Here is a 24,436-nt window from a genome sequence, read left to right on the forward strand (position 1 = left end):
AGAAGAAAAGAAAGAAAGAAAGAAAGAAAGAAAGAAAGAAAGAAAGAAAATATATAATTTCTAGGGAAGCATTCCACTTAGATTATCACTTTTTGTGAGAATGGAAATAAGCTAATTTTAGTCCCTTCCCCTTCACATGCCAGTCATCACATTGGGCATGCAGACTCTTAAGCAGATGTAGCACAATCCAAGTCTAAAGGGGTATATGAGGGCTACAAATAAAGGACATGAGAAGGCAAGCATCAAAATTGAACTTAATTTTGCCTTGGACTGCTTTTAGTAACTCTATGTCCTGAATATTTTGTTAAGAAAAGAGCTAAATTGACAAATATTTCACACTGAAGAGAAGTAACAAAACTGGACTGTTTAACCTGTAGTTTAGCGATTTTTTACTGTTTTTTTTGCTCTGGAAATAAAAGTAATTTCAGGGTATTGAGCTTTAAGTGGGAGGAGGGGTAGAGGGTAAAAGTCCTACTATCTTTTACCATTTATTTCTTGTAGAAAATAATAAATATTGTTCTTTTTCTTCCCAAATAGTCCATATCTTCCTTCAACTATTTTAACTGATCACCCTGAATATTTTAAATACAAAAGCAAAATGTGTTCAAGCCTTAATTTTTGCTTTGTTTATATGAAGTTTAATCTTAGTTTTATGAATTCTATTCCAAGCCAGAAGTATTTGTGGACCTTAAATAACTGACACAAATCACTGGCTCGTTTATTCAGTAAACATTTATGGGATATTTGTATGTGTTAAGCACAGTTCTAGACCTGAGATAAAGGTAAGGAAAAAATAAATTCCTACCTTCATGGATCTTTTAAGGAGAGAAGACAAGACAGTAAAATAGTAAATTCAGCAGTCTGTAAGGAGGTATAAAGTGCTAGAAAGGAAACAAAGTGTTCTGGGGTTAAGAGAAGGGAAAGATTCCATATTTTTTGCAGTATTATGAAAATTTCAAGTGTATAGTAAAATTTCAAGAATTTGCAGTGACCACCTATATACCTACTTGCTAGATTCTCCTATTAACAGTTTACTCTCCTTTATCTAAACACATCCATCCATCTCTCCATTTTGGGGGGGCATTTCAAAGGAAATTGCAGGCTTCAGTGCATGTTTTACTTAATACTCAAGCATGCATGTCATTAATTACAGTTTAGTATTCACTGTTTTTTCTTTTGAGGTAAAATTTACATGCAAAGGAATACACAGATATTTGGTATATATTAGCTGAATTTTGACAATTCATAAATTTTCATAACCCAACCCTCATCAAGATGTGGAGAGTATTATTACCCTCATCACTGAAAATTTCTTCATTCCCCTTCTCAAACTTGCCCCCACCCCTCCAGAAACAAGTGCTGTTTAGATTTTTTTTTTTTTACCATAGATTAATTTTGTCTGTTTTAAAACTTCATGTAAATGGACTCAGAGAACATGTGCTCTTATACATGAAGCTGTTTTTACTCCCCTCAGTATTTTTGGAATTTACTCATATTGTTGCATGTATATTTTTGTTGTGGAATAACATTCCATTGTATTACTCTACCATAGTTTGTTCGTCTGTCCTGTTGATGGATATCTGTGTTGTTTCCACTTTGGGACTATTATGAATAAAACCATATGAATAGTCTTAATTCAGGTCTTGTTGTGGGCTTGGGTAAATACCTACCAGGGGATTGCTGGGCCATGTGAACTATGTATGTTTGGTTTTATGAGATCTGCCCATCGCTTTTTTCTCAGTAACATGATGTATGAGAATTTTAGTTATTCCATATCCTCACCATCATTTGATGTTGTTGGACTCAAGGTTATCTTTCTGGTGGATGTATAGTGGGAGAGCTGGCAAGGTGTTTGCAAAGATGACTTTTGAACAAAGACTTAAAGGTGAGGGAGCAAGCTATTTAGGTTTGGAAAAAAGCAAAGAATCTAGTATGCAAGAGCAAGCCGAGTGAGTGAGGAGATTAGTAAATGATGCCAGAAAGGTAACAGAGAAATGCAAATCATGCTGGATCTCTTAAGCAGTTTTAAGAACTTTGGCTTTTATTTTGAATGAGGTAAGAAATAATTGGAATATTTTAAATGGAATAATAGTATGATTTGACTTGTATATTAACAGGTTGGCTGTTCTGTGAAGAATGAACAAAAAATAGACTCAGGGAAACCAGTCACAAAGTTATCATAATGAGCCAATCAAGAATCGGGGTATTTGGATGTAGAAAAACTATGGAGTCCTTGCTGGAACCATATTCCTGAATAGGCATTGATGTTTTAGTTCTTAGAAATGTCAATGTATGATAGGAGAGAAAGTAATTCAGTTCAGTGCCTTTGTTCAAGTAGCAATGGAGTCTAGCTCTACATGCATAAATAACGGGGAAGGGGGATTTAAATTTCTTAAGTGGCTTTTTACAAATTATTAGTCACTTATTTCCCCATCAGGAATTTTATATATTGTTGCTTATAATCAACTTTTTAATTGCATAACCCAAGAGGTTTAATATGGTCTTAATTATATCTAAGTGTTAGGGTTATCATTTGCTTAAATAAAACTTTAATGAATAAGTGAATATAATTTAATCTTTATTTTTTTTAAATCTTTGTTTAGTAATTTGTACAATATAACCTTGAATAGGTCTTTTTGCTTTGCTAATATGCATTAGATTTTTTCTTTTTCTTTTTTCACCCATTTTATTTAGACTGATACTTCTCATTTTTCTGTAATGATACAAAGTGTTGAGTATCTGTAATAAAGCAAAATACCATACTAGATGCTGAGTAGGTTACAGAGGTAATTGTACTTAGTCTTCATCCTAAAAAAAACAGTAAAGCCCCCAAATAATACAAGAGAACACATCTTTTAAAGGAAAAAAATACAAAGGTTAGTTAAACATAGTGTCTACATTTTGGAGATCAGTATATAAACAAATAATTACAACACAGTTTTTAAGTAGGGACTGTAGTACTGTAGAAGCACAAATTGAGCATTTCTGTTAAGGGGAGAAAGAGGAAAGATAATTTTAAACCAGACTTTGAAGAACAAGCCGGAATTTCCCATGGTGGAGTGGGGGCATGGTGAACAGTAATGTCAGCAGATGTATCCATCCATGTGAGCAAAGGCACAGAGCAAATGTTAAGACACATTCGCAGTACTGTCCTTACAGATAGTTTTTATCTACACAAAGCTAGTGTCACTCTCATTTTATCAATAAAAATGGTATTTTCTGATTTCTCAAATATAAATGAATACCCTGTTCAGAGCCAGTTTAACCCTTTCACATTAGCTACCAATAATGCATTTAACAAGGAGACCATAATAAGGCAATCTGAAAGGGCAACATTTTTCTAGGGGTAAACAAAAATAAAAGAGGAGAGTAAAAAAACAACTATTGGTGAGAAGAGAGGGCAAGATGGGTAAGGGGGGGAAAAACAAAATAATACAAATAGGTAGCAGAGTGACATTCCGGACTTGGGGTCTGAGGAGGAATCTAAGATTCTTACGTAGGTCTCTGTAAAACCCATGCTCTTTCAGTGTACTAGGCACGCTGAAGTAACATGAATGAATACTCTTGGAGCCCAGTGCCGTGATAGCAAGGTTCATAGAGACATGACAGTATGCCTCTGAACTTTGTAAAGATCATTGTTCAGTCTTTTCAGATCCTCTTTTTTATGGCTCTTTTGCTTTTATTTTATTGCTGCATATACAAAATATAATTACTTGTAGTGCAAGAAGCTTTTTAAGTTATTTGCTTAATCATAAGTTATAGTTCATCTAATTCAATTTTATGTAAGATCAAATATTAAAGAATTCTTTAGGTTATTTAATTTTATTTACCTTGTTTCCTGTAAAACCAAACTGGAATTTATGCCTCTGTTATTTTTATGAAAAATTGGAATTGTATTTGGTGTTTTGGTGCTTAATATAAATATTCTATAATATAAAGAAATTTTACCTATCTACTATGTCAAATGTATAAGTAGTCTTCAGTTATCCCCCCCTTTTAAAACAATCTTTTAACTCCCATTACTGCAGATGTTAGCTTAAATTTCTCTTTGTGCTAGTGAAAGTACTGTCCTTGAAATCCTTTTCCTTTTACCATAACACATTGTACTTTTTCTTCATAGCACTTCGCACACCGTGCAAATTATTTTTAGAACTATTTTACTAGTATCTGTTCTCCCTACTAGAGTATAGGCTCTACAGTGTTAGGGGACTGTGTGTGTTTTATTCACAAAATTGTTTTTCCGTGCCAGGCACAGGGCTGGCACTCAATAAACATGGACTAAGTTAATGAATGAATAAACTTAATCCTAGATACTCTGCTTCATATCTGTAGTTTTTGTTCTATACCAATATTGCCCAAGCTGTGTATTAACAAAAGTTCTCTATGAACTATTAATAGATATTTTCTGAAAAAATGATTTTTAGTCATAGGCTTGGAATGACTATATCCCACTCTTGAACAACCACAATATACATTAATGTGTTCAAAGTTCTCAGAAGTCCTAACATTTAAAAAAAAAAAAAAAAACAACCTAAGTTTAGAATCCATCACTCTTTTTTTGTTAAAAAGTTAAAAAACTGTCCAACTCTATTGGACTATTTGAAGTTATTTGAACACAGCTGGCCTTCTTAATGCTGCAAGTAGATTTATTCAAAAATTTCAATGACAGATATTCAAGGAACATCTAACTTTTTATATAATTATAATTTAAAATTGGATTATCTTAGGTATTTATACAAGGCATTCAGTAATTACTGGGTTGAATTCAGAACTCATTCTAATTTATTTCGTTTGTTACTTGGCTTCACCATTCTACATTCTTTTACTCAAAGCAAAAATCTCATTTCCACTTATAAATTAATGTTTTTATGTAACTGTTCGGGTTCCTAGAATAGATGTATATAGTTTTGGGTTTTAAAAATAACTTTCTTTACCTGGAAAGCTACAAGTGTATTTTACTCTTGAACTAAACTAACTTATATGGGACAGGTTTTACTGAACCAAATAAATTATGTCTTCTAGAAAGTATTGGTGTTTTAGAAAATCATTTAGTGAAATCAAATTTTTTATTCAAAAAGTATTATAAATACATTGTAGAAAATTTAGGAAATAAAATTACAAAAGAGCATTTCAAAATTGTATCCCTTGGAGATAATCCATTAACTTTCTGGTATATATACTTTGAAACTTTATGTATAGGGGATCCCTGGGTGGCTCAGTGGTTTAGTGCCTGCCTTTGGCCCAGGGCATGGTCCTGGAGTCCCCGGATCGAGTCCCACATCAGGCTCCCTGCATGGGGCTTGCTTCTTTCTCTGCCTGTGTCTCTCATGAATAAATTAAAAAAAAAAAAAACTTTTTGTATATATCTGTACAGCAATGCACAGATATGTACATACACATTCATTTATTCAGCAAATAAACACTATGCTTTGTGTCCAGCACTGTTTTTTAGGGTGGCTATTTAGCAGTGAACAAAATAGACAAAAATCCTTGCTTTCATGCTGTTTAGATTGGGATGGTGGAGAGAAAGTGGATAGGAAAGGGTGACAACAGTAAACAAGTAAATGACATGTCAGAGGATGATAAGAGCTATGAAAGAATAAGGCAAGGAAAGGAATAAAAGAATATAGAGAGGATTGATTCGTATATATATGCTCATCTACTTTAAGATTTTTTTATGAATGTGTTTATGTTCAGTTGTGTCTTTTTCTTTTAAAAGAAGATTAATACCAATATCTTGAACATAGAGTTTTCAGGTCTTTTTTACTTAATAAATTGATGGGTTTTTTTCCATATCATTAAATATTATTCTGAACCATTTAAATTGGAATACACATATTCCATTTTATAGAATGTGGTCTATTGTCTATATAACCATCAGGGCAATCTTTTAAAACCTTATAGCCACTCTTGCTCTTAGTAAAAGGACATGACCAGTGACTGACTCTGCATGATCTGGTGCTCATCCCCTGAGCAGGTAGCATCTGCTATTCTCCCCTCTCACTCACACTGCTCCAGCCATACTGGCCTATGTTTGGTCCTGACACACATGGGAGAGAGTAAATAGGAGTATTTAATAAAGTTGCACCCCAGTTGTTGGAGAATATTTTTGCAAGACCTAGAAGAACCTAACCATAGATATTGTTTATTATATGTACTTAGGGTCCTTAATACCCTATTCTTCTTTATCTTTTTATTATAAGAATTTTCTAACTTAGAGAAAACCTTCATAACTATGTTATGAACATAGTTCATGAACTACTCTCAGCCTAGATTCCAAAATTAATGTTCTGCTGTATTTTTTCTTATTCTAACAAAATGTTTTTATAATTGAACCATTTGATGAGAGTAGTTGTACTCATGACACCACCCCTATAAGCCATGTATTAAGGGGAAATCATTTTCTTAACTGTTAAAAATAGGAAATTTTGTGAAATATTTTATAAAACAACTACAAGTAAGGTTTTGTTTTTTTTTTTTTTTTTAAAGCAGTAAGTCTTCACTCTGTTATTAATAAAAATTTGAGTCCACAGTTTTGGAAAATGGATAAAACCATAAGGAAAAAATTCTTTCTACAGAACACTTCATACTAAAGAGAATATAAATGGTAACTATTAAGCAAATGGAATAGCTTTTCTAATAATGAAAGATCTATATTTGCTACCAGATGTTGGATAATTAGTAGATCTCAGGCATTTTATCTTAAGCACAATTCCATATGGTAGGTACACATTGTACATTTACAGATAGTAAAACATACTGAGATAAGTATCTTATCTCCTGTCCTAAAGTCCTAGAGCTACTAGGCTATCAAGCCAACATCCAAATCCAGAACACTCTTGATTACCAAAGTCCATGTTCTTAACCAGCATAATATATTGCCTGTAAAAATCAAAATACTTTAGAGGTCCCACTTCACACCTAGAAAGTAACTTTCTTTATGGTTCATCTAGAAAAATAAATGAGATAGCCAGGAATATTCTGAAGAAGAATTACAAAGGAAAAATTGCATTACTAGATAATAAAATGTTGTATGAGGCTACACTTTAAAAAAAGTTAAATACTGGCTTAAGAGCCAGTTTGGGTAGAGTAGGAAAAAAGACTTAGGAATGCTGCCAAGTGCAAGGGGAATTTATTCTATGATATAGGTGCATTTTTAATTATTAAAGAGAATAGATTTTACGTATGACACTAGGACAAGTGGCTTGCCATTATCTCTCCTTATACAAAGAATAAAAAGATAAACCATATTTTTCACGTGTTCACCTACACAAAGAAATGATAATAGATTAATTATTCTAAATTAGGGACAAAATGCAAATTAAGAATAAGGTGCCTTGCTTTCCCACTCCCTCCTTGAGTTTGACATGTATGTAGGGCAAAGGTCAAAAAAATTTTTTCTTGACATTTGAGGGCATCTGAGAGTAGAAAAAGTATACATGTGACTGACTTCTCAGCTGGAGTTTACAGAAGCATCCTGTGTCAATAGTTAAGGGCCAGTAGATAAAACAACATAGTATACCAAAGTATAAGAGGATACATTTAGCCATTAGGGAGCCTGAATCAAAGATCAGATTGAGTTATAAAAAAGAAAGTATTTGTTTACACCTAGTTTGTGACTATATAATTTATACCTGATAGTAAGTATGACAAAAATCACAAATGAAAAGATTAATAAATGTGACTAATAGAACTTTCTTGCATAGACAAGAAGTGCTTCAGGAAAATATTTGGAAAATTTATTACACAGGGCCAATTTCCTTAATATTAAAAAGGAAACAATCTATTTAAGTGTCAAGAAAAAAGTAGCTCTTTTGAAAATGAACAAACAGCAACAACATTTAAGAAAAAATCATTATAAAAGAATTAACCTAAAGTGACAAGATGGATGATTTTAAAATTTAAAAGAGTCAATAAGATACTACAAGGAGGACACGCCTATGTAGTATATAGTCAGTTAAGCATCCAACTTCTGGTTTTGGCTCAGGGTAATTAGATGGAGCCAGCCCCATGTGGGGCAAGATTCTCCCTCTGCCCCTCCTGCTCATATGCTTGTGTGTTCTCTCTCTCTCTCTCTCTCTCTCAAATAAATTAATCTTTTTTTAAAAAAAGTATTACAAAGAATGGTAGTGTATGTTGTGGGACCCTCATATGCCCTTTGTGGACTTTTTTGTAGTTGTCCTACAGATGCTTCACAAATCCACAAAGATGTGTTGTATTTAACAGTACAGGTGTGACTTTTGTAGCATTCAGGGAGAAGAGTAGGCATTCAGGTTGTTTCCAGGAGATTTTTTTCCTATCAATTATGTCTGGTTAAGTAAATTATGGTACATCCATATAATGGAATACACTGCAGCTGTCCTAAAAATTGTAGTAAAAGTACAGTGTAGAAAAAAGATCTCCAGGATGTATCTAGTGAACCAAAGCCCTAGGTATAAAGCTCTATAATATGTTGCATTGTAGAATTTTGTCTGACTTTTAAATCCTATTTGAAATTATAATTTTTAAAAATTAAAACAGAGTACTTGGGAGGACTGGAATTTTCTGTTTTCATATCATTGGAATATTTTTTGTCCTTGAATTTGTATTTTATATATTTTACCAAAAATTCTGTGATGATAGGGCTGAGAGAGAACAGATATTTTTATGGCAGCTGGTGGTATCACAAACTGGTAAAATCTTTCTGTGTGGTGACTAAACCAAAGCTTATTCGAATAACTGTTACATGCCAGGCATTATACGAAACTTTTTATGCACATTCATCTTACTTAAATCTCCAGCCCTAAAAAGTAGATTTTTTTTCTCATACTATAGGAAACAGAAAACTAAGGTGTCTCTCTAGTAGTTATAGACTTTGAAGCCTGTACTTTCGACCCCTACACTAGGTTCTGGAAATGCTTAAGGGATTATCGAGACAAAAGACTGGATTTGAATGTGTCAGTTTCATCAACTAAAAATGAAGAGGATACTCTCTGCTCTTATTTGAAAAGATTGTATTAGTTGATTTGTATGAAAGTGCTTTCCAGATTCATGAAGCATTCTATGAAAAGATTAGAATTTTTTTTATCCATAGCCTGGTTTCTTCATACAAATATAAATATTTTAACTCTTTGAATCTCATCTGTAAAATAGAAACTTAAAGTTAACAGTTGAGGCAGTTTTTTTGAATCTTTTGTATAATTTAATTCAATTTTTATGTAGTACATTTCTTAAATTGAGGAAGTATACAGTGAATCTAACAAAACCTTATTTCTACTTAAAATGTTTTTACTACTAATTGTATTGTTAGCATCCTTTCAAGGGTACAGTCCTTTCAGTTTTAAAACACATGAACAAAAATGTCTTCATGAGGCTATACATTCTGTTTGCTATTTTTAAAATACATAAACTTAACTATTTATTCCTGTTTTAGGAACACCATCTTCAGCGGGCTATTTCAGCACAGCAGGTGTATGGAGAGAAGAGGGATAATATGGTCATACCAGTCCCAGAGGCAGAAAGTAATATTGCCTACTATGAGTCTATATATCCTGGGGAATTTAAGATGCCAAAGCAGCTCATTCACATACAGCGTAAGTAATTACTCTTTTCATGATTATATTTTCTATAGTTATTTTCTGCTTAACTCTTGACATGTTTTTACCTTTTCAAGATCATTTTCGGTATCCGTTTTATTGACCAGCATCACCTAGAGAGTTACCAGAGGAGTCTATTTTCAGCTTTTAAAATGGAGATTTCTGCCTGACAGAAATGATAGCATTTTCATCTTACGCTTTTAAAAACGTTTCATTTCAACATGTGCTCTTAAACTACTTTAGACAAATAGGATAAATAATATAACTCAGATGTAGAAATGATTTTCTTACTTTTCAGAAATAGTGATATGAGTAGCCTTAAAGAATTTCTTAGTAAAAGAATCAGCAAACTTTTTAAAAAAGGATCAGATGGTCAAATAGTATATAACTTAGCCTTTTTGGGTCATTCATTCTGTCACAACTATTCAGCTCTACTGTTGAAAGAAAGGCAGAATCAGCAGTTGACAATATGTAAACAAATGAACATGACTATGTTTCAATAAAACTTTATTGAGAAAAACAGATAGCAACCCATTGTTGGCCCATGGACAACAGTTTGCCAACCTCTGATTTGTGATCCGATCCTACCAATTTTTAGTGTTCTAGGTAGTAACTTATTTCACTTGGTAGTGATGAGTTCTTCATTAGTAATGATCCTTTGATGCCTGTCACATTTGATGATGAATAGCTGAGAGCTTGTAAAACTTAGAGAATGCATTTCACTCACTCAATCCCCAAGTAGTTGACAACTCTAAAACGTAGTTTAAAGTTTACTAAGGTAAAATTGGTACAGCCTTCATTATAGTGTGGTTGACTTTTCTGATTAAGAGGTCTTTCCAGCCACCTGTCTAATCTTTTTTCAGGACCATGTAAATTGATGGGTTTTTTTTTTTAGGAATTACTGTAAAACTAATTAACTGTTTTTTTCATTTAACCTTTTCTTCGTATGATCTAGTTTCTGTCCTAGATTCTAAACATTTATTTTACTATTTATTAAATACGAAAATCCAAAAATATAGTGTCTGTATTGTCTCTTATCAGTACTGTGTTGGCATTTGATTTTTTTTTTAAGATTTTATTTTAAAAAAAAAAAAGATTTTATGTATTTATTCATGAGAGATACAGAAAGAGAGAGGCAGAGACATAGGCAGAGGGAGAAGCAGGCTCCATTGAGGAGCCTGACGCGGGACTCAGTCCCAGGTCTCCAGGAACACGCCCTGGGCCAAGGCAGGCACTGAACCGCTGAGCCACCCAGGGATCCCCAAGGGAGAAAATTTTTTAATCAGGGTACATTTGAAGTGTGTTGTCTCAGAAAGATATGTACATTGGAATATTAATCAAGATAGTCTGCAAATTAGTGTTGGTGTTAGCTGCCACTGAGTTTCTTTTAATTTTTTGTTTTAAATAATTATAAATTCAAAGGACAATATATGTGCCTTTGTATACCTCAATCAGGATAACTCAACTGTACCATCATATATATATATATATATATATATTTCATAAATATAACAGAATCATGCAGTGTATATCCTTTGTGATTGGCTTTTTTCACTTAGCATTGAAGTTCATCCAACTTATTTCATATAATATAGATCATTCCTTCTTATTGGTGAGTAGTATTCCTTAATATGTTTATTTAACCATTGACCCAGTGAAACACATTTGAGTAGTTTCCAGGCTTTGACTATTAGAGATAAAGCTGCTATGAACATTAATGTGCAGGCTTTTGTGTGAACATAAGTTTTATATCTCCTGGAATAAATACCTATGAGTGCAGTTGCTGGGTCCGTTTTTAGTTTGACAAGAAATTCTACGGTATTTCCGAGAATACCTATGCTGTGTTACGTTATCTCCCAGCAGTGTATGTGTGACCCAGTTTTTCCTGTATTCAGTATTTGGGGTTAGCACTTTTTTACTTTAAGCATTCTCATAGGTATGCAGTGATCTCTTATTATACTTTAAATTTGTATTTCTCTAAATGGCTAATATGTTAAATATCTTTTCATGTGTTTATTTGCCACCTATATATCCTCTGGTGAAGTGATTGTCCTTGTGTTTGCCCATTTTCTAATTAGATTGTTTTTAACATTGAGTTTGAGTATTCTGTTTTATATATTCTAGACCCAAAGTCTTTGTCATATATGTGATTTAGAAATATTTTCTCCCAGTATACAGTTTGTCTTTTCATTCTCTTAACAGTCTGTCATACAGCAGAAACTTATAATTCTGATGAGATCCGGTTTAATCAGTTTCCTCTATGGATCATGATTTTGGTATCAACTCTTAAGAACTCTGCCTTTCCTGGGTACAAAAGAGTTTCTCCTGTGTTCTATTCTAGAAGTTTACAGTTTCACATTTAAGTGTATCATCAGTATTTGAGTGTGTGAGGTCAAAGGATTTTTGTTTTTTGGGTTTGGTTTTGTTTTTTACTCCTGGATGTGCAGTTGCCCCAGCATCATTTATTGAAAAAGCCATCCCTCCTCCATTGAGTTGCTTGTTTCTTGGCCAATAATTAATTAGGCATATTGATACGGATCTATTTCTGGGTTCTATATTCTCTTCCCTTGATTTCTGTTCATTCCAAGATGGTACCACTGATTTGATTACTGCAGCTTTTAATAACCCTTAATATCAAGGAGAGTCATTCCTTCTTTATTTTTCTTTTTCAAAATTGTATTGGGTATTCTAAGGCCTTTCCATATAAATATTACAATAAGCTTGTCAGTGTCTACAAAGAAGCTTGCTGTGGGACGCCTGGGTGGCTCAGCTGTTAAGCATCTGCCTTCAGCTCAGGGTGTGATCCTGGAGTTCCGGGGTCGAGTCCCACATCAGGCTCCCTGCATGGAGCCTGCTCCTCCCTCTGCCTATGTCTCTGCCTCTGTGTGTCTCTCATGAATAAATAAAATATTAAAAAAAATAAGAAACTTGCTGAGATTTTGATAGGAATTAGATTAAACCTATAGATCACTCTAGGGAGAACTGACATCTTTACTGTGTTGAGTCTTCAGTCCATGACCACAGTATGACTCTGCAGGTATTTAGGTCTTCTTTCATTTCTTCCATTAACACTTTATAATTTTCATCATACATATCCTGTATATGTTTCTTTAGGTTTATACCTGTGTTTTATTTTCTTTGGAGCAATTGAAAATGGTATTGCACTTTTTATTTTGGTTTCCAATTGTTCGTGGTCAGTGTACAGAAATGCAGGTGAAATTATTTATCTTATACCCTATGGCCCTAACTGAAATTGCTTATTAGTTCTAGGCGTTTGTAGATTCTTTGGGATATTCTACATAGAAAATCATGCAATTAGAGACAACTTTATTTTTCCTTTTCATTATTTCTGTCTTTAATTTATTTCTTCCATTATAGTGGCTAAAACTTCAGTATTGTTAAAATATAAGTGGTGAGAGCAGACATCCTTTCCTTGTTCTTGATGTTAGAAGGAAATAATTAATAATAATTAAGTCTTTCACCATTAAGTATTATATCCCCTGTAAGGTTTTTTTTTTTTTTTCACATATATGAAATTGTCATATATGTGATTTGGAAATCTTTTCTCCTAGGGTATAGTACCTTTTCATTCTCTTAACCAACTCTTTCACAGAGCAAAAGCTTTTTGCTGAGATCCAGTTTATCAGTTTTCTTCTTATGGATCGTGATTTTTATTCTTAGCATACTGAGAGTTTTTATCATGAATCAGTATTCAGTTTTGTCAGATGGCTTTTTCTACATCAATGGGTAGCATGGTGTGATTTTTTTTCTTCTTTAGCCTGTTGATAGGATAAGCTATTATATTGGTTGATTTTCAGATATTGAACCAATTTCACATACCACCTGACTGTAGTATATTATTTTTTTTTAAATTTATTTATTTATGATAGTCACAGAGAGAGAGAGAGAGGCAGAGACATAGGCAGAGGGAGAAGCAGGCTCCATGCACCGGGAGCCCGATATGGGATTCGATCCCAGGTCTCCAGGATCGCGCCCTGGGCCAAAGGCAGGCGCCAAACCGCTGCGCCACCCAGGGATCCCTGTAGTATATTATTTTTAAATATTTTGTTGGAGAAGATTTTAATTGTGGAATTTTGCATCTAGGTTCACGAGAAGTAGTTTGGCTGTCTGTGTGTGTGTGTGCACGTTTGTGTGTTCTGTCTTATTTGGCTTTGGCATCAGAGCTATAGTGACTTCATAAAACAGGTTGGAAAGTGTTCTTACTCTGTTTTCTGGAAAAAATGTATAAGATTTATGTTAATTCTTTAAAATTTGATATTGGCTTTTAATATACTACAATAAATAAAAAATAGAGTATAAATTTCTGCAAAGTTAAAATAGAATTTTGACTGCTAGGTGGTCTAATAAATCACTTATGACAGGGCAGCCCGGGTGGCTCAGCAGTTTAGCGCCTCCTTCAGCCCAGGGCCTGATCCTGGAGACCTGGGATCGAGTCCCATGTTGGGCTCCCTGCATGGAGCCTGCTTCTCCCTCTGCCTGTGTCTCTGCCTGTGTCTCTGCCTCTCTCTCTCTCTCTCTCTGTCTGTCTGCCTCTCATGAATAAATAAATAAAATCTTTTTAAAAAATTCGCTTATGACATAAATATGGACTGATTCATTTTAGTTCCCTTAATTTCTATTTTGTGAAGCTCTTAAGCTAATAATGTTATGCAAACTCTTCTTGAGAGTTTTTAAGGTGATAACTAGTATTCTCTAAGAAAGGAATGGTCAGACACGTTTGAGAATAATTCCACATTTTTACTCTCTTACCTACCGCCAGAGTCATATGCATATTATATTTATAGGCTCTGAGAATCTTGTGGTTTTTTTTTTAAAAAAAGGCAAGTTTATTTTTAATCTAGCATTTTCCAATTGTATTTATTACATGTTCTCTGTTAACATTTAATTGAACATTAGTTTGGAAAAGTTCAACTCTATCCTTACTTCAACTGACTTGGAGAAGATATCATAATTTTCTTTATTTTATCCAATCAGAGCTCGAAGGAAGAAACCCATATCCCCTTCTTTAGGTACTTTCTAAGCTATTTCACTGAGTTCTTGACACTCAGCATTTCCTGATCCAAAGGATCATGTAATGTTTCTATTTTGCTGGTGATCCGTAAGGCTTCTAGATTATTACAGGTAGGACTTCTTTCTTGTTTATACTGGGAGAAAGGACAGAACAGTTCTGACCAGAAGAGATGGAAACAATTCTCCTCCTTCCTTTTGCACTTGGGTCTCAAGGCTCTCCTATTAAAACTGAAAGGAAACCTTTTTTTAAAGGGTAATCTTGATGTACATTTACATATGTATAGATGCCTGTGTGTGGAGGTACAGATAGATATATTGTAGCTCTGCCTACTGGAAGAGCCAAAAAGCAAGATTATTCAGTAGTAATGAGCATACCTAGCACCTTTCTCTAATCCATTCTACATTAAATGAGACCAAGAATTGGGATCCCTGGGTGGCGCAGTTGACGCCTGCCTTTGGCCCAGGGCGCGATCCTGGAGACCCAGGATCGAATCCCACATCGGGCTCCCGGTGCGTGGAGCCTGCTTCTCCCTCTGCCTGTGTCTCTGCCTCTCTCTCTCTGTGACTATCATAAATAAATTAAAAAAAAAAAAAATGAGACCAAGAATCTGTGGAGAAATGGCTGATTCCAGGGCTGTGGCAGGGTAGGTGCAAGATGAACCTGGAACCTCTTACTATGCCAGAAATTAACCATTAAAAAAATGACAGGAGCATATCACAATGACACAAGAATTTCTTCCACTGGCTGGTTCTGGGACAATTTAAGCAGGGGAATAATTTAACGTAATAATGAATAAAGCAGTGAAAAATGTAGGAATTCATGAGTACATACTGATAATAAAAAATCATGAAGGGTAGCCTCGTGCTTTTAATAGTATAAAGCCAAAAGCTGAGTGGTACAATGTGAGGAGAGTCCTGGAGTTGGAAGAAAATTTTTGTAATTATTGTGACCAAGACTGAATTATGTAAGAATTATCAATGTGTTCTCAATATAAGAGGAAATTTTGATGAGGAACAGGATATTTGCATGATCTTAAGCTCTCCCTACCAAGTGTTTATTAGTTACAAGAGAGGGGGAAAAATAAACAATAGTTATACTGTGGAACAGTTGGGTAATTTCTTGACTGGTGATAATAATTTTCATCACTTATGAGGAACAGATGAACATTATGTGCCTCTAGATGTGATACCCTGCGAAGGACTAAGAAAGTTGAGTATGCAGTATGCCATCTAAGAGTATGTAGTCTAATCATAATAGGAATAATAATAATAATAATAATAATAATAAAATATTCTGTGGAGAGTTCTGTATTCTTCAAAAACATCAGTGTCTTTTAAAAGACAAAGGCTGTGGAAATGTTCCAGATTAAAGGAGGCCAAAGAGACAGTAACAAAAATAGTACCTGATCCTAGACTGGTCTCATGCTGGAGGGGATAAATATTACAAATTATTGGATCAGCTGAGAAAATTGGAATGTAGGCTGGCGATTAAATTGTTGTATGAGTGTAAATTTATGAAGTTGGTGACTGTAATGTGATTATATAAGAGTCTAAGGAAATACACTCTGAAATATTTAGCAGTAGGGAACCGTTATGAATGTAATTTACCCTTTAGTGCCTCAAAAAATATACTGAGTGTACATAGAGATATAAAATAGAGAATACATTCAAATGATAACAATAAAATTTAACAGTAGGTGAATCTGGGTATATAGGATATGTGGGTGTTCCATGTACAATTTTTTTGAGATTTTATTTATGTGAGAGAGAAACCAAGAATGCAAGAGAGAAAGAGCGCAAGCAGAAGCACAGGGGAAGGGCAGAGGGTGAGGGAGAAGCAGGCTCCATGCTGAACAAGGAGCCTGATGTGTGGCTTGATCCTAGGACCTCCGGATTATGATCTGAACTGAAAGCAGACACGCAATCGACTGAGCCACTTAGGCATCCCTACCTATACTAGTCTCATTTTGCAATTTTTATAAGTGTGAATTTGTTAAAAAAAAAAAAAAAAGGAGGAGAAGGAGGGTTGTTTTTTTTTTTTTTTAATAGATCCTTTATAGAACTTACTTTTTAAGGTACCTGTCAGAATACTCTTATCCCTGATTCTGAAAGATTACATTTCCTCCTTCCCTTTGCCTAATTACACATTCACTTACAACACACAGTCTTCCCCCATTATTCTTCTGGTTCTACTTTCTTAAATATAAAATCTATAGCATCATCCACAGAATTTTATCAAAAAGAATTCTATATGTGTGATTTCAAATCTTTCAAATGAGGGAATCTCCAGTCATTCTCCTCAATTACTTTCTAGAAGTGACTCTACTCTCTCTGCTTATGAATATAAAGAAGTTGAAGACTTTGATCATCTAGTTAGCCAGTGGTAGCTTTGTCTTAGGTAAATAATAGTAATAATAGTAAATATCACCATTAACAACAGTATTTTCTGCTGCTCAGAATTTGTTTCAGGAACTTTTGCAAGTAGGTATTACTAATCATTGAGGGTTAATGCTTGAGTTGAAACCCACTTACATTCCTGGGCTGACAGATTTCTCCTTGCCTTGGATAGGGTTCCTCTTTTTCAATCGGATTACATTCTGTTTGTTTCCAATCCACAATTTGTGCCATTTCAGGGCCCAAATATCCTTTTACTAGTGGTGTTACAGACATAACACGCTTAGTCTGAGCTTCTGTGGTATTTTTACTTAAATATTTATATACATTTCATCTCTGTCATTTGACTCTAAGCATAAGGGCAAGGACTGGTTTGTACTACTTTGTATCTTCTTTAAAAAGTAATCAATTTAGGGATGCCTGGGTGGCTCAGCGGTTGAGTGTGTGCCATCAGCTCAGGGCCTGGATCCCAGGTTCAGGGATTGAGTCCCATATTGGGCTTCCTGTGAGGAGCCTGCTTCTCCCTCTATGTCTATGCCTCTCTCTCTCTGTCTCTCATGAATAAATAAATAAAATCTTTAAAAAAAATAATTTATATGTATGTACTATTGTATTCTTTTAGCTTGGATTTATTTTCTATCACATTTTCTCCTCCATCTATGTATTTTGTTTAACCATTTGTATATCTGGGTTTATCCCTACCAAGATATTTTAAAAGGAATTAGCCTCTATAATATGGCTCCTATTTTTAAACAGTTATTGGCTAGCTGGGTCTCATTTTAATTGACAGAACTTAATTACAAGATGTAATCCATTTGCCTATTTCTCTGTAGACCCTGTTTTCTATTTAGAACACATTAGATGGCCCAAAAAAATTTGAAGATACACCTATTTCTAGGACCATATCTGTGTTACATCTTTATCAGCTGTAGTTGAGCTGTCATTTGGAAGCGGTAGGTCAGGCTGAAGCTAAATTCACTTTAATCATTGGCTCTGGTTTTTTGGTCGAATGAGATCCTAAAGTGAATTTTTACATGTTAGCATCTTAGGGCTTTAATATTTTTATGTCTAAAGAAGATTTGGTTCTCATATTTTAAAGATGTTATATGTGTTTGCACGACCTGTAAAAGGAAAGCTGCTTGCAGAGGCAAGAGCAGTCAGCCTCACAGGTACTTGTTTAACTTTCATAGAAAAGACACTGAGCTCCCTAGCATGAGAATCTTCAGTCTTGATTGCCTTCCCTGATATGTTGGATGTGACTTGTCATTCATGGTATAATATATGTCAAATATATTTTGGTAATGCAAAAGTAAGGTGATACTAGGTGAACTTGTTTCGTTTTTGTGAAGAATTAAATTTTGTAAGCGTGATTGGATCTGAAAATTTTTATAGTGGGACATGCCAAAGTCCTATATAGGTAAGACCCTAAAAAGATATATAATATACCCTTAAGGAGTAGAACAATGCTAGTTGGTCCCTGATTTGGCTTTCTGGATTATCAGGATCGCCACTCTTTAATAGACCTTTCAGTGATGATGGAAATACTTTATAATCTGTGCTTTCTGGTACAGTAGTATACACATGTAGCTGTTTAATGCTTGAAATGTGGCTCATTAATTATGGCTAAGGTATTAAATTTTTAATTTAATTTAAAGTGGCTAGTGGTTATCCTATTGAACAATGAAGATATGGAATGTTTTGGTTAGGGACCCAAACAAACAAGTGTTTTAATCTATTTCAGGATCTCCAAAAGCCCTGTTTACAAAACAGTAACAAACAGAAATAGATCATGGAAAGTCATTGGAGAGAGAGCCTTATGGTCATAAGAAACATGGGTGCAGAGATATTAACATATGGAGGTTTTTATGAAGGAATCTAAATATTTTAATTAGGAATGTTACAGTAGTGTAATACAGATCAAAATTGTAAATGGGCAGTGATATAGTAGGTTCAATTCTACAGCTATTTATTGGATTCCTATGGGCCAGATGCTATCTATGTTAAACTTGAAGCAAGGAGGGCAGGTTTGGGGCAGCCAAAGGGCCCCCTCTTATTCCTACCACAGATAGCACTAATGGGTGGCTACATAGTTTTTCAGCGGTTTTTCCCACTTTATTAGAAGCAGTATCTGAATTCCTTTCAGTAGAGTACTGCAAATAGAGTTGGCATACAAAATGAACATGTATACTGTCTCTGCAGAGATAATTAAGTCACAATGCCTCCTCTCAAGGAGATCAGGAGATCAGTCATATTCTAATACTTATCAAGTAGATTATAAAGTATGTGTAGAAAATAGGACAAAAGAAGGGCATTGATCTAGAACAGGAATTTTTAACCTTGGTGCCACAGCTTTTAGAGATACAAATTGCTTGTAACTTATGCAGAATGTTTTATGTTCACACAGTTTGTTTTTCTGGGAGAGGGTTCATAGCATCAAAAAAAGATAAAAGTGACAAGGAAACATTTACTAGTTGGGAGCAGTCAGGAAGGAATTCCACAGGACTTGATAATCAGGTTGGGTTTTGAAAAGATTAAATAGTTGTTTGCAATCATTTGCTAGGTAGAGGCAGACAACAACTAATATAAAGGCCTGAAGACATAAAACAGTATGCTGTATGAAATATGTGAAATTTGAGGAGCACCTGACTGGCTCAGTCGGTAGAGCACATGACTCTTGATCTCAGGGTTTTGAGTTCAAGCCCCACATTGGGTATAGAGATTAGTTTTAAAAAAAAGAAAAGAAATGTATGAAATTTGATACTGCTATATCATAAAGTGCTGATGAGACTAGAAAGATGAGGTCAGAAGGCCTCATACAGTCGTAAGGATTTGGATTCTGAGGTGATGGGAAATTAAGAAGTATTAAGCAAAGGAAGAGTGTGAGACATTTTGATATCAAGCTACTTAATATTTTACTAATATTATTGTTAGTCTGGTTTAATTTTGATACGTAATTGAATGACATTTGATAATATAGTGTAGAGCAGTGGTTCCTGGCCCCCTTTCAAATCTTAACAAATATAAGAGATACATCACATTTCTGTCACCATGATTGTCATGAGGAAACGAGCCACCTCAGCAGAAGTGCACTCATTGAGTGATAGCTGTTACTGTTTTTGGCAGTGGCTTCTAACACTTCTGCTTTAAATACCATTCCCTAAGCATTTGGTAAAGTAAGTTACATAATCTATTAAGTAGGATTTAAATATTCTAGAAACAATCTTAAAGACCTTATCCTTTTCTATTATATCAAACCATATGAAATTGCTGATACTTTATCTTTTTTATCTATAAGATTTTCATATAGTCCAATACATTTCATGATCTCTTTATGTTCTTAATGGGCTTCTAGTTTGTTTTTGAGGTGGGGGAAAGGAGTCACATCCATTGTCCCTTTTTTTTTTTTTTTTGGTAAAGATTTTATTTATTTATTCATGAGAAACACACAGAGAGGCAGAGACACAGGCAGAGGGAGAAGCAGGCTCCATACAGGGAGCCCGATGTGGGACTTGATCCCGGGACTCCAGGATCACGCCCTGGGCAAAAGACAGACGCTAAACAGCTGAGCCACCCAGGGATCCCCACATCCGTTGTCCTTTATGACTTATGTGTTTGTCAATAATAATAGTAACTTTAAATGTGGGAAGCCATAAATTTCTGATTTCTTTAGAAAATCTAGATTTTGTTTTTACCAGACATCTGTTGAGAGGTTTTTGTCAGTGGTTTCACATAGTAAATGATTGCTTATGGTTTCTTCTGTCAGCTTTTAGTTTGGATGCTGAGCAGCCTGATTATGATTTGGATTCTGAAGATGAAGTATTTGTGAATAAACTGAAAAAGAAAATGGACATCTGCCCATTGCAATTTGAGGAGATGATTGACCGTCTAGAAAAAGGCAGTGGTCAGCAGGTATAACTTCATTGTATATACCTATATATGTATAGAAGCAGGATAATGTTGGAGTGAGGGTAAGTGATCAGACTGTGGAATTAACAAGCATGAATTCATATCTCATCTCTGCCCAGTACTAATCTGTATAATTTTGAGCAATATGTTATTAAAAAACAACAACAAAAAAGCCTCTGTGCCTGTTTCCCCTTCTGTAAAATAGAGATGATAAACATAATAAGATTATATTGTGTATAAAGCATCAATGATGGACATGTATAAAGCACTCCACATTTGCTGTTATTAATATTGTTATTGTCATTAAAGTTAGAAGTACTTTTGGACGTTATATATATCTATTATATGAAAATGACATAATGATTTTACATTTAGCCAGTCAGTCTGCAGGAAGCCAAGCTACTGCTAAAAGAAGACGATGAATTAATTAGAGAAGTTTATGAATACTGGATTAAAAAGAGAAAAAACTGTCGGGGGCCATCTCTTATCCCATCAGTAAAACAAGAAAAGCGTGATGGTTCCAGCACAAATGATCCTTATGTGGCTTTTAGAAGGCGTACTGAAAAAATGCAGACTCGAAAAGTAAGTGAATTTGAAAAAAAAATTTTTGTAATTTTTTTATAAAAGAAAATTTATTTATATTTATGAATATCTCTGCATCTAAAGGCTGTGTCTTAATTTGTGTTTAAATAGACTTTCGGTACAAAATAATAAAAAATTACTAATTTAAAATGTATCAACCTTAGGATTCATTACACAGCTATTAATTATATGTTTTAATGTTAAACTATTTAAAAATCATATATACCATTGATTTCCTGGTAATCCATATTCCCTTTCAGTGCCTTTAAATTCTAACCAGCCCTTCAAATAATATGTATTCTTATATATCAATAGCTATGTTCAGAATGCCACTAGTTGGAAATTTTATTGACATTAAAAAAGCAACTTCATATTTTCAGAATCGCAAAAATGATGAAGCTTCTTATGAAAAAATGCTTAAACTGCGTCGAGATCTCAGTCGGGCTGTTACTATTCTAGAGATGATAAAAAGAAGAGAAAAGAGTAAAAGGGAGCTATTGCACTTAACACTGGAAATTATGGAAAAGAGGTAAAGTGTACTTTAATAGGGTCGGCAGTATCATACCGTTAGTATTATGTGTATTGTAGTATGGTTCCTAATCAATTAACCCTAGAAATACCATCCTTTAATAATAAGTAGAGATTATTAAATGTGTGATATGATATACTTTGCATAATTTTACATCTGTTCCTCTCTTTATTTTCTTTAAAAGTGAGTGGGCTCGGTAAATTAAAATATGCCAGGTATAATCTTATTCTTTTGTCCTTATTTGAGTTTGAGTGCAGTGTTGGGAGGGAGAGAATATTTGTCAGTTATAAAGTTTTTCATTTACTCACCAGATGGTACTGATTTAAAAAAAAAAAAAAAAACAAACAACACCTACTGGGTTTTTTAACAGAAGTATAAAGAAGGGAGGGGAAGAGGCCCATAATTTTAACACTCAACGATTTGGCACAAGATACACAATGAAAACTTCAAGCCTCACTTCCTATTTCCTAGTCAGTATCTCCAAAGAAAACCACTATTAAATTTCTCATAATTCATCTAAGGAAAATTAGTTTTATATAGTACAGGCAATTCAAATTAGCAGAAAGTTCTTCACCATTTTAGGCATTAATTTCAATATCTCCACCAAATCTTTCACCAAAATTGGTAAGTTAAAATTTGAACCTTTGTTTTTTTCCCCACAGTTATCTATTTATGGTGCAAAGGTAAAGCTATAAGCCAAAAAATAACGGAAGAAACCAAAGGAATCATCTAATCTTCATTTTAAATTAGCATTCAGCAAGTAATCAAAGTTTAATATTGCCTTCAGTCTACTCAGTGTCTATAATCGTATCTCAGACTTTAATAGTCCTAAATATTTACAGAACTAACTTTAATTTTTGCAGCTTTCTTTTCTATAATTTCAGGTATAATTTGGGTGACTATAATGGAGAGATCGTGTCTGAGGTTATGGCCCAGAGACAGCCAATGAAACCTACTTATGCCATCCCCATCATCCCAATCACTAATAGCAGTCAGTTTAAACATCAGGAAGCAATGGATGTGAAGGAATTCAAAGCAAATAAGGTAATAAAAATTTTTATGATAATAGTAGCTGGTAATAGAATGTTGTTTTATCATTAGAGTGAAAAAAGAAAAATACATATAAACCCTACCATGAACTATGCTGCAAAGTCAGCTTTTGATTCAAGGCTAACCTGTTAATACAACAGTAGGAATAGTAAAGAGAGATAGTGTATAGATGAACTCTTTAAGAATTAACTTTTCCCCAAAAAAACTGTAATGCCATAAACTACATAAAACTTGATACAGACATTTAGTATCTGTACACAGCCATGATACTTGCCGTGATCTTTTTCTTTCCAACAGGTTTTTTTTACCTGTAGCCTTTCTTACCTGTCACGCACTTCATACTTGAATTAGCCTTTGCTCTTACCTGCACACATATTTCTAACGTGCACTATCGGCTCAGTCACTCTTGCTTCTGTATTTTATCCTTGTGTTGTCCCTGTTTAATGATTTCATCTCTATATCATCTAAAACTGCCTAGATTCACTCCAGAAAGCCTTTGTTGTTTAGCTGCCAAATCTTTACTTCCCTTTATTTTTGTGACACCTCCATATTAGAAGTTATCTGAGGTGCTTTGTGTATGTATAAGATTGTTTGCATTATTATTTTCCCAAAATGGATTTGTTAACTCTTTAGAATAAAGACTAGACCGCCCCCCGCCCTTTTTATTTTCTCTTAGAATTTTCATAGAAAATTTAGGAAAAGGTACAGGAACCAATGATAAATACTAACTGTAGTTATAGGATTTCAGAAGCTGAAGAACCTCTCTTCTTTTACTTTAAATGAAACAAAATATTTTATGAGATTATGTTTAGGTTGTAGGAACATGTCAATGTTTCACAGAAACCAACCTGTAATACTTTATAATATAAGATGACAAAACATAAGCGTCTTAGATCTCTTCTGAGTGCTAATGACTTCATTATAGCACTAACCCTGTTTTTAAAGCATACCCCAAACTGCAGGTTTGTTGAACATGGTTTCTAGTGTTTGATTAACATACGACTTTATTGCAGCAAGATAAAGCCGATCTTATCCGACCTAAACGTAAATATGAAAAGAAGCCCAAAGTCTTACCATCGTCTGCTGCTGCTACTCCTCAACAGACGAGTCCTGCTGCACTGCCCGTCTTTAATGCTAAAGATTTAAATCAGTATGACTTTCCCAGCTCAGATGAAGAACCTCTCTCCCAGGTAAAGATAAGAATTTCTCTAGGAGCATAGAGGAGAAATGTAGGAAGTCGCATGTTTTGACCCACTTCATTTTATTTTAAAGGTCTTGTCTGGCTCTTCAGAAGCTGAAGAAGAAAATGATCCTGATGGTCCTTTTGCTTTCCGTAGGAAAGCAGGCTGTCAGTACTATGCTGTAAGTT

General features: G+C 34.2%; 1 protein-coding gene across 3 annotated transcripts in view; it reads left to right on the forward strand.

Annotated features, from left to right (window-relative positions):
• EPC1 (enhancer of polycomb homolog 1) overlaps nucleotides 1-24,436 on the forward strand; it is a 92,461-nt gene that overhangs the window by 52,859 nt on the left and 15,166 nt on the right. For all 3 annotated transcript variants that reach the window (XM_055334486.1, XM_055334484.1, XM_055334485.1), the window contains exons 2-8: nucleotides 9,413-9,572; nucleotides 20,764-20,909; nucleotides 21,282-21,488; nucleotides 21,869-22,017; nucleotides 22,902-23,061; nucleotides 24,081-24,257; nucleotides 24,340-24,429. In XM_055334486.1, coding sequence (XP_055190461.1) covers nucleotides 9,413-9,572; nucleotides 20,764-20,909; nucleotides 21,282-21,488; nucleotides 21,869-22,017; nucleotides 22,902-23,061; nucleotides 24,081-24,257; nucleotides 24,340-24,429 — 1,089 coding nt within the window. The remainder of the gene's footprint in view (nucleotides 1-9,412; nucleotides 9,573-20,763; nucleotides 20,910-21,281; nucleotides 21,489-21,868; nucleotides 22,018-22,901; nucleotides 23,062-24,080; nucleotides 24,258-24,339; nucleotides 24,430-24,436) is intronic.

The sequence above is a fragment of the Nyctereutes procyonoides genome, unplaced genomic scaffold (assembly GCF_905146905.1).
Source record: "Nyctereutes procyonoides isolate TBG_1078 unplaced genomic scaffold, NYPRO_anot_genome, whole genome shotgun sequence".
In the NCBI taxonomy this organism is placed as follows: domain Eukaryota; kingdom Metazoa; phylum Chordata; class Mammalia; order Carnivora; family Canidae; genus Nyctereutes; species Nyctereutes procyonoides.